Here is a 26,045-nt window from a genome sequence, read left to right as displayed (position 1 = left end):
AGCTGTCCCAATACTTTTGTCCATATTGTGTATGTACATAATAATTGCATTGTAAATTAATAATTTAAAAGTAAGTAGAATAGTTAAGGCCAGTTAATATAAAGTAAAGTTCATTCTCTCATCAAATTCATTAAGTACACATTCTTGTACTTTCGTCGATTTTCAAATACTTGTTTTGCTTCAAAGTTCGTAATGTTATAATTCACCTCATAGCTTGTAGCTTATAACTCTTAAGAATTTTTTAAGGCCTAAGAGAAAAATGAATAGGCAAAATACTTTATTTTATTTTAATACCTCTATATGGTTATATGGTAAACCAACCTCAGAGTTCTCTCTCCATCAAGCGATCTGTACTTTTTCATTTCATCTCAATGGACGCACAGCGCACCTGTATTTCACGCACTGTAAACTCTGTGTGAAGCCACATGATTCGCCATCACTTTTCTGATGTGCTGTTTCTCACACATGCAAAGAGAGAGAGTGAATCACTGCGCTACCTGTAAACTATATTCTTTGTTGTCTTCTGTCAAAATAATATAGTTAATTTGGAATTATTCAGCTTTTTAGAAAAAGCAGAAGATATGCCGGTTTCTCTGGTAGTGGGCGGAGCTAATGCGCAAATGACAATTTCGTTGGCTTGGGCCGATCTATTACCGTCCCTGTTTTGATTTCAGCAAATCAGTTCGAACGAGCGCAGACAACGTGATTAATATTCATGAACCCAGCAGCTCATCAATCTGTAGTGCTAGTGTTAGTATGGTAGTATGGTTTGTATTATCTTTGAATAATAATTAATATTATCTGTTACCTTTCTTTTTTTTTTTCTTTTTTTTTTTTACAGAAACCCTGAAGGACTAACAATATCACCATCAGTTAAAATGACAAATATGCATTCATACATTGTTACCAAGTTTTAGTTCTAATCATTAAAGTATCATTAAATTGCGCTTATTTATCATAATACCATAATATAATGCTTGATTGACTAAGAAGCTAAGATATAAGAATCTGTGCAATTTTACATAGATAAGCGGATTGGAATGTGTGTGTGTGTGTGTGTGTGTGTGTGTGTGTGTGTGTGTGTGTGAAATAATATATCAGTCTGGGGAGTAAACTAAAAAAAATGTACTAGCCAATGGCAGTTATATTGCCAAGGTGTGCGTAGAGGGTTGTAAATGCTATGAAAAGTACACCTCTAGTCAAAAATTGCACAATACGTTATTCAGATGTTCACATCACAAGTTATGTGAAAGTGAAAAAGTGAAAGTCATGACATTTGCCAAGTATGGTTACCCATAATCGGAATTGGTGCTCAGCATTTAACCCATCCAAGTGCACACACAGCCGGAGTAGTGAGCAGCTATAGATCCAGCTCCCGGGGAGCAACTGGGGGTTTAGTGCCTTGCTCAAGGGGACTTCAGCCATGGGTATTGAGGGTGGAGGAGAGCCCTGTTCATTTACCCCCCCCCCCCCACAACTCCTGCCAGCACCAAGACTCAAACCGGCGACGTTCTGGTAACTAGTCCAGCTCTCAAACCATTAGGCCACAGCTGCCCTGATGGTACTCTGCAAAGTTTAACACTTTTCTTCAGCACTCACCTTAATAGGTTACATATTGAGAGAAGAGAGGTTTTGCTTAAGACAATCAAATCATATATGCTAAGAGCACAAGCACAGAATAAAAAAAAAAAAAATAAATCCCTTAATGCTACAGAAGTCAAAGAGCTCTTAAGCTCGCATTCATCATTTCCACAAAAAGTCTTGGCTGTTTCCGCTTGATAAGTTAAACGGGATGAAGTATTGATGGCTTGATAATGCACCACTGCAGCCTCCTGCATCTCAAGAACAGAGATGCTAAAGAAAGCTGATTTTGCTGGTCGAGCTCAGAGGTCTTACATCACACCCTCCCGTGATGAATGTGTCTCGCTCGTCCACATCCATCCATCACTGGTGCTCTTTCTCTCTAGTGTCCTCATCCACCTCTGAGCAACACAGAAGAAAATACTTCACTCAATAGATATCTCATGAAACAAATAGGAATTACACATTTATGCTGATTTTTGGCCTAGGAATCAAGGACTTTTTGGCGAAGGAACCAAAAATGAAATGTTACATTATTATTAATTATATAACTAAATATATAAAAAAAAAAATGCAGTTTTTTTTTTCAAAAGCACTAAAAGAATCTTAGAACTAGTATCATTCATTCCAAACAATCCCAATCCCATTTCACACACCCTCTACATCAGTCAAAGTCAGCAGAGACAAATGTTCTGTGAGAAAAGGTGGTGCATGGGAAAGTTCACTGAGCTGCATTACTCAGAAAGCAATTATCACTGTCCAACACTGAAGGAAAAACACAAGTAATCCACAACAAGGCAGCCTTTTTAGAGAACATCCCTATGACCTCATTTCAGTTTCTTATCATATCACTGAACAAAGAGAGCAATCATTTATCATGAGCCCGGGCAGCAATTTGATCTACAACATTATGAAATAAATTCATGTTGCAACTTACAGTACATTAAGGGACATTTCACACAAAAATGACAATTCTGTCATCATTTACTCAGCCATGCATCAGTGAAAAGCATTTCTTTCCTCTTTAAAAGAGAAAAGGAGATATTTTTAAAGTGTCTTATTGCTTTTTTATTGTCCATACAATGAAAGTCAATAGGGTCTAGACTTGTTTGGGACTCCATTGACTTTCACTGCATGATACAATCTTCACAATATCTTGTTCGGGAAGAAGAAAAAAAAAGTCCTGAGGGTGTTTAAATCAAGACACAATTTACAACTTTACTACTCGTGACTCCTGGATTTAATTTTCCATCTACAGTACCTGTTGCAATATATAAAATGTAAACATCCATGTTCAGGCGAACTTGAAACCAGACTGAATATTCAGGGTTTCCCTAATTTTCCTCCAAATTAGACATCCCACTGACTCTGAAAATACATTATGTACATAATAGTTACCACATTGTGGTTACTATCATAAACCTGTGGTAACTTTCTAAAACAATAAATTAAATTAAATGCTTTCTAAAGGAAATTTCTCATTCATCTACAGTATATTCAAGCATCAATAACTAGACTGTGGTATTTTGGTTGACAGTATTATTTCCATGACATTTGCTGTTTCTCAGATGGTCTCAAACATAATAGCAAGTCTATTACCTAATCTTCTTGCATACAGTTCTTTTCCTATAGATGTCCAGATATGAAACAGGTGCAGAAGGTGGTACCTCTCAAAGATGCTGGTCTCGAAGTCTCCCCTCCATTATTTATTCTCTGAGAGAATTCACACAATGAAAGCTGAGGAGTACAGATGCCTGAATATTTCAAGATATGGATGTCTCCGTCCTAGCCACCACGAACATGAACACAATGTTCCCTTACTCAACTTTATCTGACTTATGGGCTCTACTTAATCATTACTGAAAAGAGCAGAAGCATTTACCTGCCCCACGGGCTCAGTTCATCCTCATTTATCACAATTGTGATAACATATTTCACAATAATCCATTGTGGTGTAATACTGTATGGTTTCATAACAACTTTCAGACAGTAATTGCATAAAGGAGATCAGTCGAATGCCAAAAACACACCAGAGTGGGTTAAAAACAGATATAATTTTTGCTTTTCCCAAATTATAATATTGAAGAATGAACCGACTGGGAATATATGATTACACTGAAAAATTAGGCTATGCCCAGAAAACAGGCCTACATATCAACATCAGAAAAAAATCCAGCATATTGTGAGCTTAACTATTTACTAAAACAATTTATGACATGTGACAAGGGTTTTGCTCAGAACATCTAAATTCACCAAATTCTATTTTTTGAATTTTTTTATTTAATAGGATTCATCAAAGTTCAATTATTTATTGTGAACAAAACAGCATTTTAATAAAAGGCACCAATGTTCAATTGATAACCCAATTTACTAATGATAAAAGTCACTGAAACAGTTTCTCCATTAAGTAATGTTGTTCTTTATGGCCTAATGCTGTGTGAATTACTGTAATTACAAGATGACAACTGTCAGATTCCACTCGAAACGGTTCATGTCTTGTTTCTATGACAACAGGAAATTGTAATCACTAGATTTATTCATTAGTTAATTCTACGCTATATGCTCTTGCAAAATAGTGAACAAAGAAATCTCATAAAAGGCTAAAATGACACGTGTATTATTACCTATCTTAAGCCTTTGACGTCACTGTCATTTTTGTGAATTTTATGTGATGTTATGAGAGTCAAATCAGACCTTTACGTGTTAATTTTAGACAGGAACAGTTCTATAAACTCAAAATTATAAATTAAGGAACATGTCACAATAAAACAGTATTAAATTGATATATGTGTATCGAATTGCCTTGAACATGGCTCACCAATCAGATTTTAGAGTCTGTTTTTTTAATGGATTTTTGTCTTTTAGATCATTAAACATTACAATTCTTGCCAACATTCATCAGTAAAATTTTTTTTTTTTCTGTAAATCTACTTTGAAACTATTTGGACTGCAAAAAGTGCTACATAAAAGTAAAACTGACTAAAAATGAACTGTTTGCATGCCATCTAAATAAATGCAAAAAATAAATACTAAACATTTTAATTAATCAACTGCATCACAAAATTTCAATGTAAAGTATGTTTGGATTCTGAAAAGGTTTTGATGTGAAAATATGGGAATGTCCCTGAACGGAGGAGCCCCAGTTTCTTCTAGCGACACTGGTCTCTGACTGCAAGCTGTGTGCGACCCACAAAGGTGGGAAGTCATCACTGAGTTGCTCTTTCTGTAAAGGTCATTCCTGGCTTCCTGTCAAAAACGATATGCTCATTGAACAGCCACATTACAAAGTGAACGCCAAAGTAGCATACAAAAAATGTCACACAGGTTTTAAAAAGTGAGAAAATAAGATGATTTTCACAAAAGTTATAAATCCGAGAGTGTTCTGATTCTATATATATATATATATAGATAGATAAGTGATGCTTTCCACCCTGGGTTCAGTATACATATTGGAAGAGTAAAAAAAAAAAAAAAAAAAAAGTTTGCTTTGCCATTTCTGATCTGTACAGCCTTCATCCATCTATCTATCTATCTATCTATCTATCTATCTATCTGTAGTGTGATTAAAGGGTGATAAAAGTAGTTTGGTGTAACTCTTCCCTCACTGTTTGTTTGCCCTTTCCAAATGACCCACATTTATCAGCCAAAGATTATTTTGGTTCAGTCTTTAGAAACTTTGGGATCCCAGGGGTGAAACATTCCCAGTGAGCAGCCAGGGACTATTATCTTCAGCTCCCAGTAGTGAGATCAAATCTGAAATCTAAAATAGGCTGCTTTACTGAACTGATACATCAAGCGATCATAATCCACTTCATTTGTCGAGGGTTATTTTGTAGTTCAGTGTCTCAGACAAGGCTACAATAACAACCCTGGGTGAAAACATGGGCCAATGCCAGACTTCGTCATTCATGACACCAATCGTCTCTTCTCTAAAGAAGTTTCCTTGAACGTCATGGACTAGATTAATAGTAAGCACTTCTAAAAGACTAGTCTAAATAAGAAGGCTTTGTTTCTGAGAACTCCAGATTAATCAAAACATAACTAAATAAGTTAATTTCCAACTCTTTACGGAGATGGTATACATTTGGGGGGAAAAAAAGCACAATTTACATCACAATAGTCCAGGTAGTAGCTAGTTTGCATACCTTCTAGCTGGCCCAAAGTTGACCAACTGAACCACCATTAATTATTATTGACCTAGTAATAGAAACAAGTAAAGATCGTCAGTTAATCATCCAACAACTGTCTAGTCAATGAAATCTAGGGATAGGCGATATGACCAAAATCTTATCACAATATGAGTCATTTTATTTTGTGGTAATATGAATGAAAGACTGCTGTCACTGAATATTTAAAACATTTAAAAAAAAAAGTATAATTAAAAACTAAATAATAAAAATGTACCTTCCAAAGTTCAGCTCCAAAATATTCAATCCGTTTAAAAATACAATGTATAACTTTCAGGGCAGTCCAACATGCTTTTTTTTTTTTTTTTAAAGACATTTGTCATTATTTTTCTTCCGTAATCACACCCATCCCTCCATATCCATGCACTGGGGGAAATGGGGGACTTTATGCTGTTTTTTGTCCTGCCACAAAGCCCAATAAAGCTTCTTATCTACACAACCCATGACAAATACATCAGATCGATGTCAAGTGAACCCAAAATTACTTTATACAGGCTGTGAAAGTCTTCAAAAACAGATTATTGACTACTCATTTAGGCAACATACTGACAAAGTAAAAAAAAAAAAAAAAAACTACTAGTACTTTTGGGCATCCCTACCTGGTAGACCAGAAGTGTCCGATCCTGATCTTGTAGGGCACAGGTCATGCAGAGCATAGCTCCAACCAGCTTCAACACTACTGCCTGGAAGTCTGAAGAACTTGATTAGTTGGTTCAGCTGTATTTAATTGGGGTTGGAGCTAAACTCCACAGGATTGTGGCCCTCCAGGAACAGGTTTGGACAGCTCTGTGGTAGACACTCTTGGTTGACCTGGTCAGAGTTGGTAGACCTTGGTTCCAAAATCGGTGCCAAAATTGATTGACCAAATACACCAACTTAACTTGGTATGACCTGGTTTCTACATCAGTAGAAGATGGTGAAATAAGATTTACGTGGATCACAGAAATGCAGTTTCAAAATTTCAGACAAGTACTGACTTGGCAGGAAGACAGCAGAATCAAGAGGATGTGACACAACAGTTGAATGAATTCTCAGAGAGCCTTAAGGAAGAAGATCTTGGAGAGAAAAGACAATGTGATCAAAGTTACAGGAGTACATACTCTGTAAAGGTCAATCCTCCAGAATAAGGAGAATATTTCTCTAAAGATCTGAGGTCACTCTGACTACTGTCTCCAGATGATGGAAAACATTTTCCAGTGTGACTAAAGCACACCATTATCTCCAAGGATGAATAATATTACAGCAGAATTAAAACAGTGTGAAATTTAGCCTCTCTGTAATGTGAAGACAAGGATTTGAATGATTTAAATAAAAGACATCAGCTATGTCAGAATAAAACCAAATCAAAATATGAAGAGACAACTTTCTTCTCTGAAGCCTTGTGGCACACCATTTGTGCCTGAAAAATTGAGAGGATGTGACAAGCATGCTGCCGAGTCTTATTTCTATTGACAAGATCCGAGACTGAGAGCCTGAGGTTATCTAAGAATTCCATCTGTTGTAACTCAAGGTACTGCTAATATATATATATAAATAAATAGAAAAAAAACACTTCAAAGTTTAAACCATTACATTTATTAAGAACATTTTTATGTGAGGAAAAGTAAAGTATTTTGCCAAAAAAACAAACCATGGATAAATGTTTGCTTTTCATTTGCAAATGGTCTTTTCAACATTCAGATGTTTTTTTTTTGTTTTTTCTCCACAGCTGTTTGGAACACACAGTTATGAAGTCTCGCCTATATGCTAGTTGTGAATCAGAGAAGCTCTGAATCACAGATGCCAAGGTCAGAACGTGCCCAAACTTCTCTTCTTCAGAAAACACACCCTCACTGGAACACACTTCATCAGCAAGCACCGCATTGTCTTGGCCTGACACTCCAGACACACACTTTAAGACATCTCCTAGTTTTGCTGAAAATCAAATAATTTTAACATCATTGTACAGAATCATAAGCAGGAACAAAATGTTCTGTGTCATATAAAAACTTAATACTGTTTAAAAGTGTGTTTTTCAGTGCAGCTCAATAGATGAGTCAGGTTTCACTACTTTGCTGACGCAATTAAACCTCTACTTAAACTCGCAAAATTGTGGCGGCAAGCCACAGCAGCTACCAAGCAGTTGAAAAATGGTGAGAAAATCTTCCTGTTTTAAAGTTGCTGAGACAGGTAACTTTCAGATGAAGTTTATCATAGGAAATATAGTCACATTGTAAGATAAAAAGTCACAAATGTAAGATACAGTATAGTCTGGATTAGAAGATATAAAGTTGCAGTTGTGAGATATAAAATTGCAGTTCTGATAAGTGGCTACATTATGAGATAAAACATTGCAATTACGAGACATGAAGTCACAAATGTGGGATTTGAACCTTCAATAAGAACTAAAGTCAAACTTGTGTGTGAGAATACCAATTATGAGAAATAGTCACAATTGAAGAAAAGAAAAATGCAGACACATTGTGAGATAGAAAGTCACACTTATGAGCTAAAAAATGAGAAATACTTGAAATAATGTAATAATATGGAGTTATGAGAAACTGAAAAATTTAATTATGGATGTCACACTTGTGAAATACAAGTCTGAATTATAGGGTAATACAGTAGCAACTGAGAGATAAAATTTTTAAGATACTGCATAAAGTCCCAACTGTGAACTATAAAGTTGCAATTATCAGAAATAAAGTCTAGATATTAAGTCGCAATTCTGAGATAAAAAAAAAAACAGTATGACTGGTTGAATTTGGTGGATCAAAAACACGGCATCATGTATGAACATACCATTTTCTTTACATTTAACAGTTGCTTAATTATTGCTGCAGCTACCATCATGGTGGCACTGAAATTTGGATGATGTTGTGCAGTGATGCACAAACCGCTAAAGCATGGCAACACTCTGCAAGGTTTTGCAGCCTTCAATGCCTGATGAGTTCACACATTGCCAATAAGCTACTAACATGCAAATGCCTCTTTTTATCACCAGCCACATGTGGCAATGCTTGATGCTACAGGGCAGGGGGAGCCGCCAGGTTTCGAGTGGGTACCCGCTGTGAGAACTGAATGAATAAAGAAATTATACCCATCACTCAGGTACTGCAGTTTAAAATCACATCAGACAAGCATGCAGCAAGCTTATTCACCAAAAGACCAACCATAATACACAAAATGAACAGGTACTAGTCAATTACCAATATTACTTTCACACATTACTTTACTTTTCACACATACATACATACATACATATATATATATATTTTTTTTAACTATAGTGTCGCACTACTGAAAATAAAAACTGCGGATGTTGATTCAGATTCACTAACCACACTGACAGATCCAAACTGGCAACTTGACTTGTTTGAATCTTTTGGTGTGACTCATTTATTTTATTTCATGAATCCCAGTATGTTCTTGGCACGCTCACTTTGGGAAATAATTTTGTGCATATGCAACTTTTATGCCCGAGGCTACTGGGACTTATCCCGCGAAATATCTGACTCAATCAGATGTTAACCCATCTGAGGTCACCGTCTGTCCTGAGCCAGCCAGTCTCCTGCCTGGATTACAGAGCTTTGTGTTAACCGTTTTCTCATCCACAGCTGGTGGAGAGCAACAATGTGTCTTTTGATATGACTGATAGAGAAAGAATGGGGTGTTATTAAGAGGAAATACTCCCAAAAACAATTCAGAAAAATCCTTACCATCTTGAGTGATTATGGCAACATAAATTGGAATTAGGAGGTATTCAGAGAAACCAATTTGGAATCTTTAAGTAAATAATAGCCTATATGATTGGAAAGGTTGATAGTCGTCTATTATGTATTACTCTGTATGGCAATAACATAATCCTGAGTTAAACTGTCAGTTGTCCTACTACCTCTCTCATTATTAAATTGCAAAATGGTCCTTGTATCTCAAACCTCACTCGCTTCCAAATGCTGGCCATAACTTAACAGCTTTAAGTGCTCTGTAATGCATTTAGTGCATTGGATGTATGTGTGGGGGCTGAAAAGTTCAAACAAGGCCATATTATGGTTAACAATATAGAATGTTTGTCTGTGAAGCTCACCTATAGGTTACAACATATTAGCAAAGCTAGTCAATCTCTTCATGGATTTCCCGTAAAAATTCAAGACAAAATTGTGGTCAGAGTTTCCAAGTCAGTTGGATTATATGGGACATCAAGAAGAGTTATTAAGTAATCCATACAGCCAGGTCAAGCTATTCAGCATTCTTTGTTATTGAAGCATTACATCTTATTGCTTTAGGAACAGATGTTACTATTCCTGATGGAATTTGAACTTCACATCAAACTGCTTCTGTTTCACACAAATGCCAGGACAGACGTGCATGTTCGTCTAGAATCACCCTGAAGTCTCATCTTCAAAAGTGGAGCTGAGTGGAAACTTATCTTAAACGATTTTGAAGACATGTTCAATCAATTTTTAGCCTATAATCGTTGAACGCACACACTAGACAGTTCGACCAGACCAGGAGACCACACACTTGATGATTGTAGGAATGACTTTACAGTGACACGTGATCTCACGGACACTCACAAGAACAAACGTGACTATAAAGAAGAAGAAAAAATCTTTCAAATTGAGATTGTACATAGACTGTCAATGGTCCATTTGAGAGATAGGTGGTGGTAATGCACATATAAGTCTGTGATCCGCCATAAAGAAGGAAGACAACGATTCTTCAGGCACTGGCTGTTAAGAACGTGCTCAGGATTAGGGTTGGGCTAAAAGACGATGACATCGTCCATCACCGAAGGCTGATAGACATGACGATGTTGTGCCGGCATCGGCAGTACTTACCACACATTTTACAAGATTATATGTTTGTCAGTGGTACTGAGGATCTGAAAATAATTCACCATCATCCTCAGTCATCTCTCATTACACAGTGTCTACACCGGACTCGAACGTTGTGGCGCCATGCCGCACCAACTAAAGACTGTTGAAAATCATTTGAAATCTGTGTCTGCACATCATAAACAGAACACGGCAGCAGTTTACGGTCAGGGATTTGTGGTGTCACGCCGTTCCGCGCTGCATCCAGTGTAGAAAGCATCACTGATTATACTGAGTTCTATTGACTGATCTATAATGAATCTCTATTACAGATCTATAGTATTTTGTCACGTTGCGACACACCACACCACACCTGACATACCGCAACAGTTTGAGTTAAAAATCTCCATTTGTGTTTACTACAGAAGCAAAGTCACCTACATCTTGTATGCCCTGGGGGTAAGCAGATAAACATAAAATGTTCATTTTTGGGTGAACTTTTCATATGCAACACACAGGTCAGTAATGTTATTGTTTAATATTGTTGTTTTGAAAGAAATTACATCAATTAAAGTTTGATCCATCGTATGCTTTTGATGATTGTAATTAATTTAACCATTAATACCACGTCCAGAAAAATGTAAACAGAAAATGCAGAATCATAGAACTGTTCTAAAATGATGATCCAGTATAGGCAACTAAATAAATGCTGGGTGTTGAGTAAGGGACTGCAGTATGATAAACAGTGGCAGTTAACAACATGTGGTGTGTCAAACCTATGCTGCCACTAGTTGACCGATGACAGTGAACCGTTTTCTTGGACATGGAGTATAATGATTACATTTACAATAAACCCCTTTTTCCAAACAGCGCAATAATCCTTGACCACAGGAAAAACATTACTCTTACAACGTAACAGCACGGCAACTCATCTAGAATTCCTAGTTTCCCATTTTTAAATATGCTTTTACCTCGGTCTCTCATGTGCTTGGAATATTTATAACTCCACATGAAAAGAACATAAAACTCATGATTATAACAATGGACTGTACGTAGTTTATGTTGTAGGACAAAACGTGAATGTTAACCGTAGGCCTTATCTGACTAAAACTGCTATAAAAATCCACAGGAAATTCCCAAGGGAACCCACAGCTTGCAGATCCTCTCCCAGGTTGTAGAAATGCAAACTTATCATTTCTATAGGACTGAAACAATGGTCATAATTAATCCATTAGTCGTATCCAATAAACTAAACACTTTTTAATAATTAAACTAGGATGGATTCTAACTGAAATAACACTCACATATTATTTACAGGACAGATCAGTCGTCATGTGGAAGGGCAGAAAAAGATATAGAGAATTAGACTCATGGTATGAAGAATTAAGCTATTATCCTTTTTTGCATGTGATTTATCAGTTTGTTATATAAACCATATATTCTTGGCTGTCTCTCACCTTCTTGCAATATATTCCATACAACTACACCCTTACACAAAACCTTGTACCCTGAAATGACACACCTTGGATCACACATGCAGTTTAGATAACCTAGTGAGGGGTTTGCAAATACTACACAATCTCAAAAAAGCATGGAAAATCCCTATAACTCAAAGCTATACTGTCTTTCCATGGAGCGTTCATCCAGGGTTTAAGTCAAAACTTAACAAGCTACTGTCTAACTATGCAACCCAAACCCGTCCTCTAGACCCCTACAGAACACCAGCAGCTGAACTGAAGCATGAAGCACATCCACCCTTCAAAAAGCAGAATAGGACATTTCATATGAATATTAGCATCGTCTGACTGCATGGACCAAGGGTCCCCTGATCCCAAGATCACAAAATATAGTGTGCTGCCTACAAAGAAAGCTTTTTTTTTTAGCATTACAGACTCGTGAGATAGACACGATGCCCCAAAACGCTGTCTACTGTAGGTAGCAGCACACTAGGTTTTAAGAGCCAGCCCTTCTGAATGTGACAGTAGCCTATGCACATATAATAATAAACTGCTATCTTAGACATCAATCGGGTAAACAAATATATACGAGAGCTGCATATCCAGGAGGAAAGTGGATTTTCCCCGTTATAGCTAAATGTAGATCATAAACTATTGCCAGATAAAATAAAACAGAGATATTATGACAAATAATGACCTGCTGACATGGACATTCAGATTTAAAACGATGAACGCTGCACAAATCCTACTGCATTACTGAAAGTCAATGTAGTGTCGTTTACGGCGGATACTTTCAGTTTAACCCCGACACATTCATCACAGCCATCTGTAATTGCACGTGTGTTTTACCTTCTGTTTTCATGTAGTTTTGGAGGCAGGATAAGAATCAGCTGCTCCGTCGAACGCGTTGTGAAGACGCCATTAGTCGGAGTGTTTCCTCCTGCTGTGTTTGTACAGACAGTGGAGTCTGTGTACTGTGTGTCTTTATGAGTGTGTGTCTCTGGAGCGAATGTGCAGCACTAGCGCTCTCTGTTGGGTGCAACCATAGACTGTATAAAAACAGGGTGCAACACAAACTATTATGCTGCTTTTGAAAGACTGTGGGGGGGCGGTTCTAAATGATATATAACCGTTTCTGGGAGGTGTTGAGGTAAACTTCAAACTGAAGTTAATTCTATTTAAATTATTGATGATTTTATACAGATTTAGTTTTATCTAAATGGATGGACTATTTTAAAGTGAAAAAAAAAATCATATTACCACTATTCATCAAGGACATGTTTTTGCTAGATATCATTTTGTTAGTTGGTCAGTACAAAAGACTAGCAGAATGAATATATAATGGAATATATAGGCTACCTTCAAAGGATAGTACACCCCAAAAATATTTAGCCTACTCCCTCATGTCGTCCCAAATCTGTACAGGCCTCTTTCTTTATGATGAACATAATGGAATATATTTTGATAAATGCTGGTAACCAAAAAGCTGATGGCCCTCACTGACCAAAAAGTATTTCTTTCCCTACTATGGAAGTCAATGGGGGCCAAAACATGTTTGGTTCTTTAAAATTCTTCACAATATCTTCTTCTGTGTTCAGCATAAGAAAGAAACTTAAGATTGAAATGACATGAGACTGAGTAAATGTGCAAAATGTTCATTTGTGGGTGAACTATTCCTTTAACAACTATTTTCAAGAAAACATCATTTAGAATATTTCTTACTGTCAGTTTTGGCAAGCAGAAAAAAAAATCTTACTATTATGTTTTCCATCTTTTTTATTATTTCTTTTATTTTTTTACGTTATTTGTGTGTGTTTTTTTATTTTTTTCATGATTTTTCTTAATGTATTTTTTATGTATTTTCTATATGGTGGGGACATAAAATAGGCTACTCAATTCCAAGGATTAAATATTAATGAGCAATGAAAACTTTTAGACTTTAAAGAAATTTAAGTTAATAAAATCAATAACATCTTTTTAAAAGATAGCATTGTGTATGCCTATTTCATCCTAAAATATGACACTTTGGGCAGTTGGAACAGTTATGAAAGCAGATAATAAGATTTTGCCATAAATATTTATTTTAAAAAATAAAGCAATGCAATATAATATGAAGTTACATTTCACTTTAAAATGGAAAGATTCTTGAGAAATCTTTTTCCCCCTATAGATTTCATTTTCAGTGTGCCACAATGACCTTCAGTATAATGCAAGTCCCACATTTATAATGGGGTCACGGGAGAAATTAGTCTTTTGTAAGTTTTCCAATATTGCAATCTGAGGAGCAACAAATGATTGGTCAATTCTACACTATGGCAATTACTGTACTGAAGTCTTAATTCTAATTAAAAGTGCTTTCATGCTTTTAAAGTGCAGTTAATCAAGCTCTGCAAGCTCATAATTTATCAATAATCGTCTTCAAAGATCACATAAAACAATTACTAATAAGAATGTCAAGATAAAGACAATCATACCACAGTCAAATTTAACAACATACTTCTGGTTATGCAAATATTTCAGATAAAAAAGAAGCAAAACATTATACAAATTACATATACAAAATCTTATCTATCTATCTATCTATCTATCTATCTATCTATCTATCTATCTATCTATCTATCTATCTATCTATCTATCTATCTAAGTACACATATATAGTATAAGTATTTCAGTGAAGTAGAATCTCTTAAAGATAGTGAAAACACATACATAATATGCACCAGTGATTTCAACCAGCTTTTTGAGCCGTGTTTGTAACTTCTGTAACTATTCTGTACACTTGTTTATTACCATATAAATTAAATGGGTCTCAATGTAAACACAGACTAAAAAGAGCAATATCAAAACAGTTCACCACTCCAATTTCATATCTGCTTTGCTCCACATATATTTCCCCCCTCTTGTGAGGAACATCTTCTCATCAAAACCACTAAACTTGATGGCCTCTTCCACACCAACATCCAGAATGGACTTTGACGGATCCTTCCTCCCCTCTCGGCAATCCAAGAAGCGCATCTGCGGCATCAGATATGGAGGATTAGAAAAATCTAATTATGATGATTGCTCTTTCTGATGATGTAGCGTAGACAGCATGATTATTAATAGAGATCCGAGATTATCAAGGGAGGGGAAAGTTATTTGAAGCCTGGAATGAGGCAAATTACTGCAGGCCTTATTATATTCCCATCCATAATCCCTTCACTACTGATATGATGACATAATGTAATTGAAAAGAAGCATTAACACTGTAATAATAGTGTAATCTAATAAAGAAAAAAAATCTTTAGACACTAATGACAACATAATCAAACAAAAAAATATATATTTTACATGGTAATGAGAAGAAAACGTAATGAATGCTGAGAAGAAAATATGAAACCACTTACATATTCATCAAGAATCAGGTAAGAGTCTCTCATCTGTAAAAGAAAAGCAGATGAGTAAGCAAACAATTCATATCAAGTTAACAATGGGCTTTATATTCAAGTCCCTGGCACCTATGCTATTTTTATTTCAATTCAAATCTCGCCGTGCATACTTATAAGCTTTGGTAATGAACTGAAACTGAAAGTTTATTGCTGTATTACTCATAAATTGAAGCCACTTTGTCTTCCAAATTTAAAACGCTGATCTGAATTGAGCGAAAGTATGTGCCCTGTGCCTCAAAATTACCTTTTGATTAGACTCTGGAACCAGACACTTAACGCTCTGATGGCGGTCCAGGAAGTCTTGGAATTGTTGATCGCTAATGACGAATTTCTCTGCCTCACGGAGACTGTTCTGCCCAGCGTTTTCACCTTCAATTATCAGACACTGGAAGACCTGTGTGTACATTGGAATACAGCCTTAACAACGTGGTCAGCTGCCTGATTAAAATGATAGAGTCTGCAGTAGTGTAGTACTTGTACCTTCCAGCGCACTGGGTTCAGAGCAGTGATCTGCTCCGTCATATCTTCATCCACATTGAAGGTGTTGATAACCGAGTTGATTTTGAAAGCCACCTTATAGTCCCGGCACCAGTTATGAACTCGATGCAGTTTGTCCAGATGACTCTTTCTGCCCTGACCTCGACCTATGACTTTATTGGTGTCCTCGTTAAAACTGTCACAAGACACTGCCAGGATGTCCAAGTAGTCACCTATTAAATACAGATACAAATTAAATTTGTCTGCAAATACTTTTGATATAACAATTTTTTTTTTTTTTTGCTGTAATGTAAATACAAAATTGTTTATATAGTTTAAAAGTTTGATGTCCCAGTTTTTTTTTTTCTAATTTGTTTTATTTATGCTCAGCAAGGTTACATTTATATATTTGATAAAAAAAAAATTAATATATAATAAAATGTAATTTATTTGGGATAACAAAGCTGTATTTTCAGTTGTCATGACTCCAGTCACATGATAAGTAATATGTAATATGCTGATTTGGTGCTCAAGAAACATTGCTTATTATTAATGTTGAAAATAGTTCATATGTGCTGCTTAATATTTTCGGGGACATATTCAAGATTCTTCAATGAACAGAAATTATATGTATTCTTTGTACCTTTGTACCATTAATAGGTCGTGGCCTAGTGGTTAGTCCGTTAGAGAGTTTGACTCCTAACCCTAAGGTTGTGGGTTCGAGTTTTGGGCCTGCAATACTACGACTGAGGTGCCCTTGAGCAAGGCATCGAACCCCCAACTGCCACAGCATAAATGGCTGCTCACTGCTCCGGGTGAGTGTTCACATTGTGTGTGTGTGTGTGTGTGTGTGTGCACTTTGGATGGGTAAAATGCAGAGCACGAATTCTGAGTATGGGTCACCATGCTTGGCTGAATGTCACTTTTTTTTATTTTTTTTTTATTTGAATAGTAGTATAAAGTGCGAATTTTAATGGCATTTTTTTTTCTTACAAATATTTCACAACTATTATTTTACTTATTGTGTACTCTGTTAGTTATATCACCTAAAGCAAAATAATGAAAATAATTTGTTGTTGTATTAAATGTGATTCTGTTGCTAGAGTTTTGGAACACACACAAACAAATCTCACATTATTGTACATTTGACAGTGCATTAAAGCATATCACAGTAACAAAATGTAACTTGCTTAATATTCTTAATTATAAGAAGGCTTTTCGTGGAGCTGTAGCTACATAATAAACATCGTTTTAGCCTAGGTTTTTCCTAGTATTATGAACTAACGTGAAATATGAGTATGGTTAAGGCCAAAGAGTTTAAAAGCGATCTTTGCTGCCCTCTGCTGGTCATGAACGACTCTCACCGTATTTCTGGAACCAGGTTTCTGTGATCAGACTGCCGTTGCTCACGATGCTGACGCTGGGCAGCTGCAGCTCCTGTTTGCAGTATCGCACCAGCTCTCCCAGAAAATGACCTCTCTCGTGAAGGAAGGGCTCTCCACCAGAAAAGTTGACTTTTTCCATTCCTAAAACATACAATCGATAATATTAACAAAGTGTGAGGATAAAAATGACAGTCAGCTTCAAGAAAAAAGATCAACTGTTGTAATTTAGTCTAATCTTTTTGATAACATTATCGTTTACTGTCGACCTGTCGTTTATTACCTGCAATTAAGTATGCATGGATGCATGCATTAATAAATAACCAAACAAACTTTTAATTGTGTTGTAAATCTTAGAGCGTTAAGTTAAGCATAAGTCATTTTATTTTTAGTTTAATATATTCTTACAATTTATCGTACAATGTCTCATTAGTAAATGTTATGCTACCTGCTTCTTTCAGAAGTCGTAAGCCTCGCTTTGCCTCTTCAATGGGCAAGACGAAAGAGGTCTTTGCAGTGTGGAAGCAAAATCCGCATTTGTAATTGCACTGCCGGGTAAAGTGGTAGTTTACACTGCTTGGAGTAGTCAGCTGATTGCTGGAGCCCTCTTTCTGCTCTTTGGTGCTGGTCTCCGGGCGACTGATGTTTCCGACAGGGGTTTGTTGCACCTGCGTGCCAGACACGAGCATATAAATCCATCCCCACAGGGCTGCTAAGAAACTGTGGACGTTCTTCAAACAAAATTGCATAAACATTGCTGCAAAACCAATTTGCTTTGATATACACAGGGTAAAGGTGTCTAGAATGAGGCTCAGAGAGCGCATACTTCCCTATTTATACGGGGCAGTCTCAAGTTGTTTTTCTGATCAGTTTCTTTTCTTGCTTGGGGGGGACTGGAAAACGAAAGAATGAATAGAATCAGCTGAGTCAAACAGCTAGGCGTGGTGTTTCACCTTCTTTATAGTCACCTGGATCGTTGTGTTTTTCTCTTTAAAACACGGGGCACATTATTAAAATAGCCATTGTCATTGTTATATCAATATTAAAGATAGGCCTAGGCTATTAATAATTTATATTTTGGTCTTTTCCAAACAGTTCAACATTAAAAACAACAAAAGCAATAGGCTACAGCTGTTTTTAGTCATTTAGCCATATTCATTAAATCGTTTGCCAACAATTTTGACAAAGTCCTGAGGCACAGTTATTCATTTTAATAAGCATTAACAAGCAAATATTAATGGAATGGAAAATGCATTGAAAAAAAACTACTCGAAACCAACCAATCTTGCTGGTCTGCTTCGCCTATATGTTTACAGAAAATGGCAATTTACGCCGAAACTTTAAATTATTAATTTCTTAGGCTATGTAATCTGACTGACTGTTGAAACGAAACCGCAATAAAGTAGGCTACTTTATCCCGATTTAATTATTAACACGCAGTTTATTTCTCCATGTCGACAGACTCAGCTGGGCTTGTTCAGTGCATTACGTAAGCAGACGGCTATGTTGTCTTACTTTCGTTTCCGGATCTAAGTTTCGTTTCTCTGTAAGCGCTGTTCTCCAGATCAGCAAGAATGACATTTCTCTAGACCTATATATGCGACTGAAGTTTCTGTCACGGTTCACAATGCTAAAGAGAGCAATGTTTCGCTGTGGAGAGCTGAGTTCGCGCGTGTTCGCGGTGGAGTTTGACTTACGCACTCAGCCACTTTATTTCACGCTGAGCTCAAACCCACAAGAGCTTCATCATGCTCATCAGCAGCTCTTTGGAGATGATGGGAAGCTCTTCTCGCTACATGTCCACAGTGACAGCAGAACAGAGAAAGCGCGAGCGCACGCCGAGATAAAACACAAGCTGTCCGTCACTCTGTCGCGAGATTGCGATGTTTTTGAAGCGTCTTCTTTTATACCGGACGTCAAAAATAGCGTCGTTAAAGGATTTTTCATACGAGACAAATCCACTACAGCCCTCTCAGAGGACATATTAAAGACGTTGCAGCAGAGTAAATCGGTATGTGTGTTTTCATACAAGCGCGAGGGTGAGTACTGCTGGCAGGAGCTGTGGTCGCCTGTCAATCAAGTGCAGGAGTCTGCGAGGCAGTACGTCACACCTGCAGCAGCTGCAGAGCATCACCCGTCCACACTGAACATCACGAACTCTGATGTCTTCTACTCTATGCATGAAGCCTATAAGGTTCTTCAGGAGGTACAGTATATTGTAGTAGTAGTAGGCCTAGTAGTAGTATATAGGCCTATATACAGTATAGTATATATATATATATATATATATATATATATATATATATATATATATATATATATATATATAATGATTTTTATGAAATAATAGTTTATATTTTAATATCCTTAAAAATATAATTTATTTCTGTGATGCAAAGTTGAATTTCCATCAGCCATTACTCCGATATGTGTGACATGATTCTTAAGAAATCTGCTTATATGCTGATTTATTATTACAATTATCTATGTATTCTAATATGCTGATTTATTATTGCAATTATCTTAGTTGGCAACAGTTGTGCTTGCCAAGTTTTTTGGGGGAAACTGCAATACTTTTTTTCGGGATTATTTGTTAAATAAAATGTTAAAAAGAACAGAATTTATTCAAAATATAAATCTTTTCTAATAATATAAATATTTGCTATCACTTTTCATAAATTTAACACATTCTTGCTGAATAAATGTTTTAATTTCTGTCAAAAAAAAAAAAAAAAAAAAAAAAATGAATCAAAATGTACTGAACCCAAACATTTGAACAGTATTGTAGAAAAGATTTCTATTTTAAATGAACAGTCTTCTTTTTAACTTTTCATTCATCAGAGAATCCTGAAAAAAATATTATACTATTATTATAATATTATAAATATTATAATATTATAAAAATACTGATAATAAATCAGCATATTAGAATGATTTCTGAAGGATCATGTGATATTTTAATCTATTAAATGCAATTAAATCAGAGGCTTCTTCAAAAACAGAAAAAAATAAAATAATAATAATCTGCCAACTCTTCAAAAACTTCACTGTGGGACCGAAGCACTTCTCACTGTACTTCTTTCCCTTAGCAATGCAGTACCTTTCTGAATGCAGTTAATATCCGAAATGATTGACTTGTTTTCAGAGACCAGAGTTCCCAGAAGTGTAACTTTCACTCTTTTCAAAGCTTTTACCATCTCTGCATCATTTGTTTTGTATCAGTCTGCTTCTTTCCCAAAAAACAAAACTAAACAAAACTCTCATCATGAAATGAAAGCTAAAAAATGAAGGCTTGGTTATTTCAGGAACTTTGTCAATTGTCTTTTTTAATTTATTTTGAATGTTTTTTTTTTTTAAGTATTCCTCTTGTAACCACAGTCCTCTTTTGTGACGAAGAAAAAAAAAAAGTAACTTTCAGGACAGTGTACTCTTTCTTGCAACACAACATTTTACCACTTTTTGATAAAGAAATATTATGTTAATGAAATCACCAAATATTTCCAAATGTCTTTAGAGTAATTGTAGGTCGGTGCCGAAAGCCTTGTGGCACCATTGTGCTTCAGGCGTCCCGAGTTTGAATTCTGCACTTTTCCCAATTCTGCCCCCCACCTCCCACTTCACTTCCTGTCAGTTCTGATCTGTCTTATCAAAGTAAAGGTCAAAATGCCAAAAATAAATCTTCTAAAAAGAGTAATTGCAGAATTCTTTGCAGAAAGTTTCTGAGGGGTTGCACACATATACTACTTGAAAATAGAGATAACACTTATAAGTAAAAGTACTACTTAAAATACTTAAATGTATTTAAACACCAGTTTTAAAAGTATTCCTGTGTAGACTGTTACATTGATGCTGGAGTGAAAGTTTAAAGGCTACCTAATCTAAGATAACAATGAACAATGGGTGATTAATCAGTGTAATTCAGTACTTAACCACAATGCAGTTTAATGTAAAACAATACATCTTTCTGCCCATCTCAGTGCAGTGACATTATCCCCGAGTCAAAGGAAGTGCTGAAGCTTGTAGATGAACAGTCGGAGACAAGCAGGGCTGATGGATTTCCTGTCATTGTGATCGAGGGACTGGATGCCACAGGTTAACACTGAGCCTTTGATAAATACTTTTCCTTCAGTTAATTAATAAGTATGCGTTCAAACACAATATTATATATTTTTTTTTACCAAGCAGAACGTAATGTCACATACACATTCAAAGCTTCCAATAAGATAAAAAAACATTAACAAACGTTTGCATTCTAATCTTCTGTTGCTGTCTCTCCGTGTGTTTCCCTGATTTCTCCATGTACCCAGGTAAAACTACTCTCACAGAAGCCCTGCGGGAGTCTCTGAATGCTACTCTGCTGAAATCTCCTCCCCAGTGCCTGGCTCCTTTCAGACAGCGCTTTGACTCAGAACCACCCCTCATCCGCAGGGCCTTTTACGCTCTGGGGAACTACATCACTGCTGCCCACATCGGAAACGAGTCCTTGAGGGCCCCTGTCATAGTGGACAGGTAGAGATGTGTGCGCCACAAATACACTCACAGCACTGTGGAACGTATGGGAAGGTAGCAAATATGTGACCATGGACCACAAAACAAGTCTTAAGTGTCAGTTTTTCGAAATTGAGATTTATACATCAGCTGAAAGCAGAATAGATAAACTTTGATGTATGGTTTGTTAGGATCAGACAATATTTGACTGGGATACAACTATATGAAATCTGGAATCCGAGGGTGCAAACAAATCTAAATACTGAGAAAATCACCTTTACATTTCTCCAAATTAAGTTAATAAAAATGCATATTACAAATCAAAAATTACGTTTTGATATACTTACGCTTGAAAATTTACAAAACATGATCTTTATTTAATATTCTAATGTTTTTTTTTGTCATGCAAGAAAAATCTATAATTTTACTTTTTTTTATATATATTGTTAAAAACTATTGTATTGTTAAATCATTATTTGAGAATACTTTAAGTGCATAAAACTATCAGATTTCAGTTATTTTTTTGTAATCAGAGCAGTATTTATATGGCACAAAAACAATAAGGATATCTATTTCGGGTGGAATATATCTTTAACAGACTGGTTCGCTAGAATTGATCAGATTGGTTTACACTACATAAATATCACTGTTAGTAGAAAATGTTAGTAGTAGCATATCTACTTAGAGTTAGTTTGTTCCCCAGCATGATTATAGACCCCCCCCCCCCCCCCCGTCTCTGTTAGGTACTGGCACAGCACAGCGGCGTATGCCATTGCCACAGCAGTTGGTGGAAGAGTTGAAAACCTCCCAAAGCCAGACTCAGAGCTCTACCAGTGGCCAGAAGACCTGCTTCAACCAAACCTGGTGCTGCTCCTCACAGTCAGTCCAGAAGAAAGACTGAGAAGACTCAGGGACAGGGGACAGGACAAGACCGTCGAGGAGGCTGAACTGGAGCTCAATCAGCTCTTCCGGCTCAAGTAGGTCATCTTGTTAAATGTGCATCCCAACACACGATAACTCTTAAAGTTATCAGATGCTGTTGTGCATCCCTAAATTCTCCAAGGTAAACTTCAATAGCTATTTCTAAGGGATTATAAGGTAATGACGAGTCAATCATTTGTGACAAATATGTGCATAAAAAATATAAATTACTTTGGAAAAAAATAATGATGTAATATGAAATTCTATTCAGAATGTTTTGAATATAAGGGGTGTGGGGGGGTACTTTTTATCATGTTATCAAATAATAATATAATTTTGCAGGATAACAGGTTTGAACAGAAAGTGTAAGAACAATGACAAATTTGAATTTGTTTTTAAATTGTATAGACTGCTGTTCAGAAGTTTGGGGTCAGTTTATTTATGTCTATATACTGTACATAACTTTTATTCACAAGGATGCATTAAAAACTTTCACATTTATATTGTAAATAAATGCTTAAAAATATATCATTCCTAAAAAAAAAGTTAATAAATAAAATTAATTTAGCAGCTGTTTTCAAAATGTAAAATAATAATAAGAAATGTTTCTTGAGCACCAAATCAGTGTATCAGAATGATTTCTGAAGGATCATGTGACACTGAAGACCGGAAGCTTTGTCATCACAGGAATACATATATATATATATTTTTTTTTAAATAGTAAAATAGAAAACAGTTGTTTTAAATTAAAATAGTATTTCACAATGTCACTGTTTTTTTGACCAAATAAATGCAGCCTTGGTGAGTTTAAGATACTTTATCACAAGAATTAATACTTTTTACCAGCCCCAAACATTTGAACGGTAGTGCATACTATTTATACTAAAACATAATAATAAAATATTTAATATTAAAATATTCAATACATTTTTATTTTATTTGTAATTTTGTATTACAAGAACACATATAAAGCACAAATGGCTCTATTTCCTTTAGCATTTTAAAGCTTTCTAAGTGTTTTCCAACTCTCTCAGGTATAGTGAGAAAGACAATGAGCATTTATGACAAATTGCTCTTTGTTTTCAGAGTGGAAGAAGCTTACAAGAGAATCCAGAATCCTGCCTGCATCATCGTGGACGCAAGCCCCTCTCCACAAGAAGTGCTGCGACAAGTGCAGCATTTAATTAGGAACAAATGTCACTTGTAAACAACCAGCTCCCTTCCCGACGAAGCAAGAAGCGATGCAATCCCTCCGCACACCGCTAGATGGTAGTGTCGTGTTACGAGTCCACCCCCGGTCAACTGAGCCCGTTGATCGAAAGGGAAGCTGGTGGCCAACTGCCAGCATATATTTCAGGTTTCGTATCTGGACATGTCACAACATATTCCCCTTCCCACAGAGCTTTAGTGATGACACGAGGAGGAAAGTTATTGCGGGTGCGTAGCTGGGTGTCAGCACTCATACAGCAGGGTCACAGCGTCCACTTTCCTCACTCTGACTTATTCCCAGTGAAACACAGGAACTCAGCTAAAGAGGTTGGAGAATTCATCAATCACTTCAATCAGATTTAAACACAAGAACTCATTGTTGGTCAGCTCGGTGTTCACTCCTTCAGGAGATGGAATCAAGGGACCTTATGGAGGTATTAAAAGCAATAGATCTGATACAGGCAATTTAAACTCGCTTTGATTTGTTGCTGTTGCTTTTGGACACCGAATCTGATCATTAATTAAGAGTGATGTGCTAGGACAAGAATGTACTGTAACTCGGATTTCGGTTCCAGATTCCTTTAAGTCTGTTTATTGTACTAAAATAATCAGCTAAGAATAAATTGTAATGTAATAGAAATCTTTTAAATATGTAACTAAGGTTTCACTTCATTTTAAACAAACAGTTCACCTACAAATGAAAATACTCTCATGAAAGGAACACAATGTCAAGTGTGGGGGAAAAAAAAATAAAAACCAAAAAAGTAGTCCATATACTATAATACAAGTCAAACACTAAAGTTTTTGTATCATTATTTGATTATTATTGTTATTATTTATTTAATTGTGATTTATTAATTGTTCGTTATCACTTGTCAAACATGGCACTATTCATGAGATTTCTATGGAAAACATTTTCTGCTACAGTCAAAACAATAAAAATAATTAAATAAATAATAATAATTATAAAATCTGTATACTGTAGTTTTATATCTCGTCATTCATACTTTCCCCCTGCAATTCTGGGAATAAAGAATTGTATAAAGAAAGGTATGAAGATAAAAAAATAAATTAATATATTTATATAGATAGATGGATGGATGGATGGATGGATGGATGGATAGATAGATAGATGTAAGCTTGCGCTACTTGTTTGGGTCATATTTGTGAGATTTGTGAGAAAAAATTACAAATACCTTTTAAAATTAGTTTTTTTTTATAATAATAATAAATATATAAAAAATATATAGATATTTGTGTGTGAACAAACAGATTTATTATTATTATTTTTGTCTTTAAAATGTTCTTTTTCAATTATTAATATGTTTTATCTGAACATGTCAAAATGTTTCACAGTACATTTACAAACCATTTTGGATATTAACACAAGCACTAATTCAGAGCTTCGGTGGAGGGGAATATTATCAGTAATCATCAACCTAAATTTCAGTCCGAGCACCAGAATTTGGTAATGACTAAAGAGTTCTAATTTTTGGACATTTCAACTAATCTTTTAATTATACATTTGATCTACAATAATCTACATTTAGCACACATGCACACCTTATGCATGCACGCAGGCACCCATCTGCCCTCATGTGCTAAGAACACCACACTTATCCTGTAATTCATTTACATGTTGAACACTGCATTTACCCCGTGATAGCAAGATTAATTAAGGGTTTTAGTAATTATGAGCTCAGTGAGGATATGGGCCGGGAAAGACGGAGTGACCCGTCTCTCTCACACTGATGCCTCAGCAGTGTGGAGAAGAGAGTGGGGTATATTCATATGGCAATTAATGGAGTCCTGTAGATCACTGTCAGACGGCTTTCCACACCGCTGCGCAATTACACACTCCCCTTAGCCAATTATTGAATCTCTTGCTATAGACGCAATTATACGTTTATTTTTTAACACACTGCATGTACTCTATATATGCTCGGAGATGGTTAATATTAATGCCTCATAGGCGTAAAAGGCCACATTTAAATGTGCGGCATGAGAAATATACTGGTCAGTGATTTTAATAAACGATTGGACCGGTTGCAGTTAAATTCCTGGGATTTTCTGCATGGAGACCACAGTGGTCCCCAGTGGTCGGACAAGCCAGGTTGAT

At 35.9% G+C, this 26,045-nt stretch overlaps 3 protein-coding genes across 3 annotated transcripts in view; 1 reads left to right on the top strand and 2 right to left on the bottom strand.

Moving 5' to 3' along the window:
* The window catches only part of LOC127976521 (probable E3 ubiquitin-protein ligase RNF144A-A), a 29,847-nt gene extending 16,784 nt beyond the window's left edge, over positions 1–13,063 (bottom strand). Inside the window, exon 1 of the mRNA XM_052580983.1 lies at positions 12,871–13,063. The gene's annotated coding sequence lies outside the window, so the exon portion shown is untranslated. The remainder of the gene's footprint in view (positions 1–12,870) is intronic.
* A 1,016-nt stretch (positions 13,064–14,079) lies between these two features.
* LOC127976380 (radical S-adenosyl methionine domain-containing protein 2) lies at positions 14,080–18,270 on the bottom strand. Its single transcript, XM_052580767.1, has 6 exons — positions 17,757–18,270; positions 17,291–17,452; positions 15,930–16,159; positions 15,694–15,843; positions 15,408–15,440; positions 14,080–15,036 (listed from the first exon to the last, which is right to left on the bottom strand). The coding sequence occupies exons 1-6, from the start codon at positions 18,130–18,132 to the stop codon at positions 14,872–14,874; spliced, it is 1,116 nt and encodes a 371-aa protein (XP_052436727.1). The 5' UTR covers positions 18,133–18,270; the 3' UTR covers positions 14,080–14,871.
* Positions 18,271–18,753: 483 nt separating this feature from the next.
* LOC127976379 (UMP-CMP kinase 2, mitochondrial) lies at positions 18,754–24,903 on the top strand. Its single transcript, XM_052580766.1, has 5 exons — positions 18,754–19,514; positions 21,286–21,400; positions 21,616–21,817; positions 22,540–22,773; positions 23,804–24,903. Exons 1-5 carry the CDS (start codon positions 18,906–18,908, stop codon positions 23,922–23,924), a joined length of 1,281 nt encoding a protein of 426 aa, XP_052436726.1. The 5' UTR covers positions 18,754–18,905; the 3' UTR covers positions 23,925–24,903.
* Positions 24,904–26,045: the final 1,142 nt, after the last annotated feature.

This window comes from Carassius gibelio, chromosome B17, assembly GCF_023724105.1.
Source record: "Carassius gibelio isolate Cgi1373 ecotype wild population from Czech Republic chromosome B17, carGib1.2-hapl.c, whole genome shotgun sequence".
Classification (NCBI taxonomy): Eukaryota; Metazoa; Chordata; class Actinopteri; order Cypriniformes; family Cyprinidae; genus Carassius; species Carassius gibelio.
This window is presented reverse-complemented; position numbering and strand designations above follow the sequence as displayed.